At 54.3% G+C, this 10,041-nt stretch overlaps 1 protein-coding gene across 7 annotated transcripts in view; it reads left to right on the plus strand.

Moving 5' to 3' along the window:
* Nucleotides 1–8,855, plus strand: part of ZBTB40 (zinc finger and BTB domain containing 40) — a 68,191-nt gene extending 59,336 nt beyond the window's left edge. For 2 of the 7 annotated variants that reach the window (XR_014807239.1, XR_014807238.1), the window contains 4 exons: nt 99–261; nt 931–1,017; nt 2,718–2,935; nt 4,705–5,322. Coding sequence is in view for 4 of the 7 variants with exons in the window: in XM_084963272.1 (XP_084819398.1) it covers nt 99–261; nt 931–1,017; nt 2,718–2,944; nt 4,705–4,899 (672 nt within the window). In the remaining 3 variants the exon portion in view is untranslated. Of the gene's footprint in view, nt 1–98; nt 262–930; nt 1,018–2,717; nt 2,945–4,704 lie in introns of all 7 variants that reach the window. The other 5 variants (XM_084963272.1, XM_021095498.2, XM_084963274.1 and 2 more) reach the window with 3 other exon arrangements.
* Nucleotides 8,856–10,041: the final 1,186 nt, after the last annotated feature.

Raw genomic sequence — 10,041 nt, forward strand, 5'->3', positions numbered from 1 at the left:
CATGGCCTTGCCTGGGCACACTTTTCTCTCGTGAGGCCTCGTGAACTCTGCGACTTGCTCGAGCATCCAAGCCCTGACCTTTGCCACATTCCTTTCAGCAATTGTCTGGTTTGTGGTACCACAACCGGACCCACCATCCTGACGTGTTTGCTGCTCAGAACCATCGATCTTCCAAGTTCTCATCACTCCAGTGCAGCTCCTGTGACAAAACTTTTTCCAACACTATTGAGCACAAGAAGCACATCAAAGCAGAGCACGCAGGTGAACTTTGGGTGCCACGAACAAGGAGTGCGGTGGGCTTGGTGACATAGCCTCCTGGGGTATATCCCCAAATTCCAACTTCTGGTGCTAGTGTGCGGCATGCCGTGGTAGTTACCTGTTCTACCCCAGTGCACCTGAGGCTCCACCTTGGTCCATCAGTAACCCTAGCTTGAGTGGCAGTGGTTCTCGAACCTGGAGACCTAGAGCAGTGTGACCCCTGTGTCAGCCCTGGGGGGATGATCGGACATGGCATGTGGGAAGGATGGCACACGGGCGGGGGTGGAAATCGTGACAAGGCCTCTTCTCTGAGCCTGGTCCCTTCTCTTCAGAAAGTCAGTTATTCATACCTCTGTTGTAGGTAAATTGGGAATAATCAGAATAGCTCGCCGTTCTGAAATGTATCCCGAGTGCAGGGCGCTATCCTAAGCACCCCGTGTGTTTTCTCATTTGGTTCTCCCAACAGTCCTCTCGGCATGTGGGCATTCTGGAGCCAGATCCAGTGCTCTTGACCGCAGAGTGCGCTGTTATGGCACAGGTTCGAGGTTCCCGGCACTTGGTGGATGCTTGCGGGGTGTTACCATCATCCCAAGCCCAGTCTTGTTATTCCCCAGCCTCAGGGAGCCTTCCTTTTGTTCTTTCCCACCACTTCTTTCCTCATGTGCTCCACAGATATGAAGTTCCACGAGTGTAACCAGTGCAAGGAGCTCTTCCCCACGCCAGCTTTGCTGCAGGTTCACATCAAGTGCCAGCATTCAGGTCAGTGCCCCGGCCGAGATGCTCCTGGGCTGGACTACCCAGGGGTGACTTTCTTTTCTGCACTTACAGCTGCACCACCCAGGCCAAGCAACAACTAACATGTGCCTCGGTTTCCTCATCTACACAATGGGGGCAAGTGTAGTACTTACTTCATAGGGTAACTGAGAATTGATCGTGTCAGCACACAGAAAACACTTAAGTAAGTATCTCTTAAGCATTACCTATGGTTATCCTTGTTATCGCTATAGCTCATCAAATCTAAAAATGTGCCAGTTACATATAGAGGCACTATTTTTAATGAACTATTAAGAAAAACTGGAAGTTCCAGTTGTGGCTCTGTGGGTTCAGAACCAACCTGACTATCGTCCATGAGGGTGCAGATTCAGTCCCTAGCCTGGCTCAGTGGGTTAAGAATCCACTGTTGCTGCAAGCTGCAGCATCAGTCATAGGTTGCAGATGCAGCTCAGATCTGGTGTTGCTGTGGCTGTGATTGTAGGCCAGCAGCCACAGTTCCAGTTCGTCCTCTCTCCCAGGAACTTCCATATGCAGCAGATACAGCTCTAAAAGGAAAAAAATGAGAAGAAAAACTGCTGCTAATTAAACTGTGCTTTCTTATCACTCAGAATTTGCAGGTTATCCTAAGTGCCGTTTTGGAATTCATTTGATGTAGATTTTATGCACTCTTGTATGCATACATAAAAAGGAACCATAAGAAGTAAATGGATTAATGTAAGAATCCAGCTTCCCAGCGTAGCTCTCAATTCAGATTGTTGGCATGAGTGTTATTCCACATGCCAGGGTACTCCGCCCTCCAGAGCGCTGGAAATGGCATCGTAAGGCCAGTGGTTGTGGTCACTTGAGCGTTAGGTAGTGCCAGTCTGCTTCTGATTCCTGCTCTGGGAGTACAGCCGAACAGCCAACATCCACACGCCTCCCTCCTAAACCATTTGGTTCTCGTGTGTTAAGAACACACATCACTCCCGTCTTAGGGCGTTTCCTTTTGAGCCATGGACGTGCATTCTGCAGGCCTTGATGCTGCCCCTTGGTGTTTGTGCATGTGCGGTTGTTGACAGTTACCCCCAGCTTCCACCTGGCCCAGAGCAGTCGGAAGGTGCCAGTGATCCCATTTCAGAGATGTCAAGATGGGCATCTTAGGGAGTTGCTGCTGTGGTGCAACAGGATCAGCAGCATCTTGGGAGCGCTGGGGTGCGGGTTCAATTCCCGGCCCTGTGTGGTGCGTTAAGGATCCACATTGCTGCAGGTGCAGCTTAGGTCATGACTGTGGCTCAGATCTGATCCCAGGCCTGAGAATGCCATATGCTATGGGGCGGCCAAAAATCGGGGATGGGGGGGATGCGCTTCTTAGAATTGATATAATCTGGCACTGTTGGTATCATTATCTATAGTTAACTGAATAACAGGTGCCAGCAGAGGCAGATTTAGGCTGAGTCTGATGCTGATGAAGCTGTAGCTCTGGGGCCTCTCACCTGATGGGACCCTCCCAAGCTCCGCCCCCAGTCCTATTTGTGTAATTTTATATTATTTTTCCTAAAGAGGCCTCCCACATTGTCCGAGCTGTAGGGCCCACAGAAGCTGAAGAGCTGCCTCTGGCCCTGCCTGCCCGCTTCGGTCCTCGTGGCTCCTTCCTCTGCCCTCCCTGCCTTGTTTCTCTCCATCACTCCCTCTTCTCCCTCCTCCAGGGTCGCAGCCATTCCGGTGTCTGTACTGCGCGGCCACTTTCCGCTTCCCCGGAGCACTGCAGCACCACGTCACCACCGAGCACTTCAAGCAGTCGGAGAGCACCTTCCCCTGCGAGCTCTGTGGGGAGCTCTTCACCTCCCAGCCCCAGCGGGACTGTCACTTGGAATCTGAACACCCAAAGGTGCCAGGCGCCGAAAGCCAGGCAGCAGCCTCACAGGTGGTGCAGGTGATTCTGGGGCCATCAGACATGAGGGTGCTGGCGTGGGGCATCCAGGGCTCCCTGCAGGCAGCTCCCCACAGCACCTCACCTTCCCTCCCGAGGCGCTCAGAGGCCCCAAGTCATGCCCGTGTAACCAAGAGGACCTTGCAGAAGTCTTGCTGGTCCTCTTATCAAACTGAACAGAATGTTCTAGCCTCCTGGGGGCCACCTGAGACGTGGCCCCTGGAGAGAGAGAGGCTGGAGTGAGAATTTCCTAAAGCAGGGTGACCTTCACCTCTGTCCACTCATACACTTCCCCACCCTCTGCAGAACAGCGCAGGAGGTGGTGAGAGCTGCGGGAGGCCTTGGGGAGGGGGGATGTGCTCTTTGCTGGGACCCGCTTCAGCTGAAACGCTGTGGTAGCCCCTCCGGGCTGGGCACAGGGCATGCTGAATGCCTGGGCCTCTCACCACTCCCCCCACCCCCGCCCGGTGAGAAGCCCGCCTCTTCTGCTGCAGCAAAACTGTGCTCGCTCCAGCCCCTCTTTGTGTCTCTGGTTCCTTTACTGCTCTTCCCTCTTCTCCAGAGGGCGGGAAAGGAAAAGGCACTCCCTGCCATCAGTTGACAGTAATGTGGGGATGGACTGGAGAGGAGCTGTGACTAGCTGGGCTGCCCCCGGCCTGTCCGGTAGAGCCGTCCCTCACAGCCGTGTTCCTGCAGGCCTCTGGGGAGCGGAGGGCAGGGCAGGTGGGCAGGCCTTAGGGCGCTATTCCTGCTGCGTGTCGACAAACACTGCCTTTCGTCTTTGTTATGTACTAGGATTCTTGGTAAGACATGCTCGGCTGGCGGGTTAGGGGGAGATGCCGCTGCTGAAAGAAAAAGAAAAGCCGTTCGAAAACTGCTGTCCTAGAGGGTCTCTGGCTGAACATCACAGCTGGTCTCTTCCCCACCCCGCACAGACGTGGCTGGGCCGGGCGTCCCCCGTTCCGCCCATGCGGGCCCAGTGGACAGCACTTCGTGCTCTTGGCCGGCCCTTGAGAGCCAGGGTGGCTGTGCCCTCTGGGCCCTCCAGATCGACAGCGTGAAGCTGTCCTGAGCTCCATGGCTCAGAAGCATCCACTCGGAGGTTCAGGCAGGAGCTGGGTGCCTCAGTTAAGTACACTTAACCACAGACTCGTTCTCCTTGAGGTGCCAAAGTCATCTTTAACAGATGATGCTGATTTGGAAGGGCTGTATGTGGCCATTGAGCCTCATGAGTGGGTTGATATAAGCCACATTTCGTCCCCCTGTTCTTCCTCCTGTAGCCATTAGCCCCAAAGCCATGTGGCCTCCGAGGAAGGCTCTTAGCCTGACTGAGGTCCAGACATGCTACCTTTGCCAGGCCGAGGCTTCTGGTAAACCATCCCCGTTTCCATGGCCCAGACCTTCTGTAGCATTCCGTTCACACAGCACTTAGCTCTGCAGTGTAATCCTCGAGACAGGAAAAGCCGGTGCGAGAAACTGAGCCCATGGTCACTGGTGTGTAATCATAGAGTCTGGGCGCCCTGAGATGGCGTACTGAGCTAAATTATAGCAATTTAGCACACGGAGTTATTTAAATTGTTTGCCTGCCTTCTCTTTTGCATCACTGGTGTGTTAGACTTGCCTCTTCCCATTAGGCACGTGTAATTGTTCTCCTCGGGTGGAAACATAACTATCATCATTACAGTGTGAGAGGAAACCATGTAAGTTCTGGGGAGCCAGCTTTGGACACTGCCCAGAGCAGCCTCCCTGTCTTTCCCTTTCAGGTGATCCAAACCCCAGAACCGGTGGCCGCGACAGAGCAGGTGATCACTCTGGAGGAGACCCAGCTCGCTGGTTCGCAGGTGTTTGTGACATTGCCAGATTCACAGACATCTCAGAGCAGCTCTGAGCTTGTGGCGGTGACCGTGGAGGACTTGCTGGACGGTACCGTGACCCTGATCTGTGGTGAGGCCAAGTGAGTGGCTCTCCTCACGAGAGAGGTCCTGCATTGGCAACAGAAAGTACGTGTCTCAGCTCGCCCCTGACCCTTCCTCCCTGGCTGTCCTGAGTACTGAGCGTCTGATCTTGGCACCAACAGAGATGGTCTCACTTGGGAAATGGACAGAAGCCTCACTGTCTCATAAAACCATCATCAGAGCCATCGACACCAGCACGACCACCCTCCGTAGCAGGCAGACCTGTTCCCCACAGGCCTGCTGCCACGGGCTCTGTGACACTGGCAGAAATCGAGTCTGAAAGAGCAGTGGCATAGGAGCTGGTGCCCAGAATGACTAGAGAGGTGGGACTCGGTGTACAGACTGGCAGTTCCATGCCTGACCGTGGCTCACAGAGGAGGGCTGCAGACACTGCCAGCGCCTTCTGGCCATTTGAAAAAGAGAAAAGCGGATTTCCCTTCGTGACGCAGTGATTAACGAATCCGACCAGGAACCATGGGGTTGCGGGTTCAGTCCCTGCCCTTGCTCAGTGGGTTAAGGATCTGGTGTTGCCGTGAGCTGTGGTGTAGGTTGCAGACACGGCTCGGATCCTGCGTTGCTGTGGCTCTGGCGTAGGCCGGTGGCTACAGCTCCAATTGGACCCCTAGCCTGGGAACCTCCATATGCCGCGGGAGCGGCCCAAGAAATAGCTAAAAAGACAAAAAAAAAGAAAAAGAAAAAGAGAAAAGCATCACAGACCCCCAGGCTTGAGTGCGCTTGGCCCCTTCTCTCATCCTTCCAGTGCCCCTCATGGTGACAGTAGGACAGGTAGCAGCATGTTAACACAGGGAGGCCTCATTTCCGTGCTGAGTCCCACCTCGTGAGTCCCATCTCATTGGTATGGTCAGCCTTCCCCACGAGGAAGCCTTTGGAACATGCTGCTGGAAGGGCTTCATGGGAGGCATCTCGCTGCAGGGACCCCTCCGCCCTGCCAGGACACTCTTTGTGGTGTTCTGCCTCCCACAGCTTCTCCATGGTGTCCCCACCCCTTTCCCTAATCGAAGCCTGAAACTTGTACCCAGCCTGGAGCCTCGCCCCTTCCCTCTGGAGCGCATAAGTCATGTAACGTAGCCAGTGACCCAGCGCCAAGTGGCATAGCCCCCGTGGTGGCCCCCGGCCCGTCCTCCTGCCATGGTCTTCCATTCCTTGTCGGTAGCCTGCTGCCTGTGCTCTTCCCAGCTGCCACTGTTACTGCAGGCCAGTGAGCCTTCGGAGTCGGAATTTCACAAAGCTTTTTTATCTTCGTCCCTAAAATATAATCCGATAATTAATGGTTTATGGAATCCATTATGAAGTGCAATTAGATGGATGTAGGTTCCCGCCGATTGGAGGGAATGACTAACATTTATCTTCCTTTCCTTGATGCTAGAAGGTTGAAGTCTGCTGCTCGCCGTGTTTACACCCCAGGCGGCTCCTGGCCTTTGTGTGGCTGGCCCCCTGCCAAGGGGGTTCGACCACGCACCCTCAAAATACAGGCTGGCCGAAGACAGGCCCACCCTTCTTTCTAAGCACATGTCACATCACCAGGTACAGGCAGGGGAAGGGGGTCGACGTGGGTCGCGGTTGGTACTTTTATTGCTGCCACACACCGCTGGAAGGACAGGAGGTGGACCCCCACACTGGCCCGTGTGTCCGCTGGCTGCCCTCCTGCTCTGTGCCCGTCCTGCCTCTGGTTGCGGGCACATTTGGTATGCAAGTCACTTGAGCTTGGCAGCTCAGGTATCTTCTCATTCAGAAGTAAATGAAGTTTTCAGAGGCACAGTGGCCTCAAAAGCCAGTAACTGACCAGAAGATGGTGCTCAAACCTTTAAGACTTTGCCTCCCCGTGAGGCCTGCACTGCCTCTGCCAAGGCTGTCTCTGTCTTCTTGAGGTTTGTCAGTCCCGTGAGCTGTCAGACCAGCATTGCTCTTGATCTGCGAGTGATGAGATGGGCTGACTGCCCCCTCGGCACCAGGTAACACCCCCCGAAGGAGCAGAGTGGCTGCGCTTCCAGCACACTGTGTGGAGGCCAGGCCCCGCACGGGCACGTGGCTGGTGGCAGTTGCAATGTCATCAACACTTCCTCCAGGCAAAAACTAAAGTAAACTTAAAAATAATTGCTGGAGACTTGTAGAGAAAAGTGATTTTTAAAAAGATAAAGATAGCTGTAAGCTCTAAACCCAACTTTCAGATCCTTTCCAGTTCTGAGAAGCCCCTTCTCAGGTTTCTGACGGCGACGCAGATTGTGGCAGGACACTCGTTTTCCTCAGAATCACCAGACTCGCAACGTCTCTTCCCGGGAGCAGACAGAGAAGTGGGACTTGCCGCTCGCTGCCCTCCTGCCCCGCGGCCCAGCCAGCAGGAGGCACGAGCCGCGCTGCTCTCGCCTCCAGTGAGGGGAGGGACTGTCTGGAGTTGTGTAGTCTGCTCCAAGTGGCCCTCTGCCGGGGGCCGTGTCGGCAGTGAGTCTCCAGCGCCGCCTTCCAGAGATGCCCAAGTGTGGGTTTCCTTGGGGGAAGATTGTCCTCCAGCTCTCCTTGGCCATTTTATTGTCTTCTTCCACTTCTGAGCAAGAGGCCCCCTGAATTGCAGCCACAGAGGACGTTATCGAGGTCCCCTGGGCACATCACCTGCTTTCACGTGGCGGTGATATTCTCTCTGTCTGTCAGCACCCTTCTGGCTTCACAGCTGAACCCTGGGACCTTTGCAGTGACGTGGAGGGGTCTGTGGACTCCTTGGAACAGCTGGATTTGTTCAGTGGGCTCCAACCCTCCTCTGCTCCCAGAGCTCATGAAACATCTGGTGGGGAGGGAAAGGCGGACAGATTCCAAGCTGGAGCCTGCGTCTGTGGGAATAGCAGGGGTGACTTAGGAATGGCGTGTGCCCATCCCAGGTGAGTGAGAGGCAGCGAACAGATGGCTCAAGAGCAAGGATTGCCGCAGAAAGGGGGCTGTGCGGGTGTGTGAGCAGAAGACAAAGGTCTCGTTTATTCTAGGAAGCTTGACACTTCTGCCTCAGAAGCTTTGTGCTTGGAAAGCTTTGAGCCCAGCAAGTGCCACATTCTGCGGTGCGAGTGCCAGGTTCCCCTGGTCATTTAGGTCCTCTCTGAGGACGCAGTCTGCCTCTCCCCTCCCACCAGCATGGCCCGTGCTTCGGCTCCTCCCCCAGGGAAGAGCCCTGATAGTTGGGGCTGAGGATGAACTAGATCCAGTCAAACGGGTCAATGCGGAGACAAGGGCCCTGTTCTCTGCTCGTGGGCGAAATCGGGGAGAAAGCTCAGATGGGCCCAGAGAGCTTCCATACGTTGTTCACGGTGCGGCCCCCATGGGCTGATGACATAGTGATACGTGTGTTGGGTCGGGGTGCCTTTAAATCTCATGTGCCCAAGATCTGCGAATTGACTGAAGGATAGAGGAACTGCCAGCCTTACATAGGCTGGTTCTAGGGGGCAAGCAGCATTTCTGTTAAATTGGGACTAGGAAGTTGGACAGCGATGGAAAGAATCCTGGGCCCTTTCATCAGTCCTCCCAAGGGAATTCAGCAGCCGCAGCCCCGCTTCACTTGCCCCTGTGCGTTGCCCTGGGAGGTAGGGAGGAAATGGGAGTGAGGAAAGCTTTGGGGTTGAAGGGAGTGTTTTGATGCCATGGAGAACCCTGGGGCTGGTAGGACCTGGGCCAAAAGCTCAGAAGCACAGCCAGAACTCAGAAACTTGCTGCACATATGGCTGGGGACTACATTATTTAAAAAAAAAAAAAAAAAATTATCCCTTGGGCTAATTTAGATTGCTTCCAGATCATGGAAATGTTTCGTCATCTCCCTTAACAAAGACCAGCCACACCTGACCAGCCATGGTCGGGACAACTAGCCAGCACGTGATGCTGTATAAATGGGATTACAGACCTTTGTTCCTGTTCAACTTGCACTACTCTGTATAAATAAAATATGTACTTTGAAAAAAAAATTCTGCTGCATGAGTTTCAAAAGGACTGTGACAATATAGACCCACTTCCTCTTTGGTTCTGGGCAACTGTCAAATGGGACCAGGCTTGATCAGCCTGGTTTCCTAGGGGCTAGTGTGTACCTTTGGGCTGTGTTAGCACAGCCTTGGAGGACAAAAAGCTCTCCTGTCGTGTGGAGTCTCATTTTTTAAACCCTCATTCCCAGGGAGCAAGGGTGGTGCAGCGTTTCAGAGACGGGCTTTGGCGTCCCTTCCATGCCAGCTATGCCACTTTGTGACTATGGGACCTCAGGATGCCTCTCTGAGCTCCCTCCTCCCGTCCACAAGTGGAAGGAGATTGTGTTTACTCCCACAGAATTGGAATACTAAGTAAAAGCCTGGCTTTCATGAATTTGGAGTTGAGAATTTTAGGGTGCTCTTCAGCACAGCTCAGCCGAGTTCTCCGGCCTTTCGAGCCCCAGGGAGAGCGCACCTTCATGTCTGAACCTTGGCGTGTCTCCCTTCTTCCTCTCTTTCTCTTTCTCTGAATCCTTAGAGGTCCGCTTAACACCCACTTTTCATTTATCTCTTGAATCTCAGCTGCCCCCAGAGCGCAAAGTGCTGAGCTGATAACTATAAAATAAGCAGAAACCTCTCGTGGTGAACAGCTGAAAATGTCACATTGCTGGCAGCCAACAAGGAAACCAGAGAGGCAGATGCCCAGATAGGATGTACATAATTTGCACAGTGAGAGTCCTGGGGGTAAGGCAAGGGGGAACGTCAGATCCCGGAGCCCCCTAAGCTCAGAGGCTCCCTGAGGCTGGGAAAGCAGGGGTGGGGGTGCTCGCGTCCCCGGGGCCGTCCTGGAGTAGCACGGGCTGACCCTTGCCTAGAGCCCATAGGGCCTTTAGGACAGAATGCCTTGCTGCCTAAGCAGCGTCTTTGGAGAGGGAAGCTGGAGCTGTCTCTCATACCTGGACCCACAGTCCTGAGAGCATCCCTGCAGCCGGGCTCCAGCCATGAAGGTGAGTGTGTGCACAGGTGAAGGGAGGGTCACGAGGGAGGGAGCAGAAGTAGGAAACGGGCGATTCCCTTAGGCCTGGATGGGGCACTGGCCGCAGGGAGCAGAGCAGCAGAGCGGAAAGGGAGGCGTCTGAATAGACCTTGGGCTCATCACTCCTAACAATGAGTGTGAGAAGGAAAGGCACTG

Source organism: Sus scrofa, chromosome 6, assembly GCF_054392235.1.
Source record: "Sus scrofa isolate SSC_HxYL_T2T_F1_AM1 chromosome 6, Sscrofa_HxYL_maternal_Yorkshire_Landrace_v2.0, whole genome shotgun sequence".
NCBI classification, from domain to species: Eukaryota; Metazoa; Chordata; class Mammalia; order Artiodactyla; family Suidae; genus Sus; species Sus scrofa.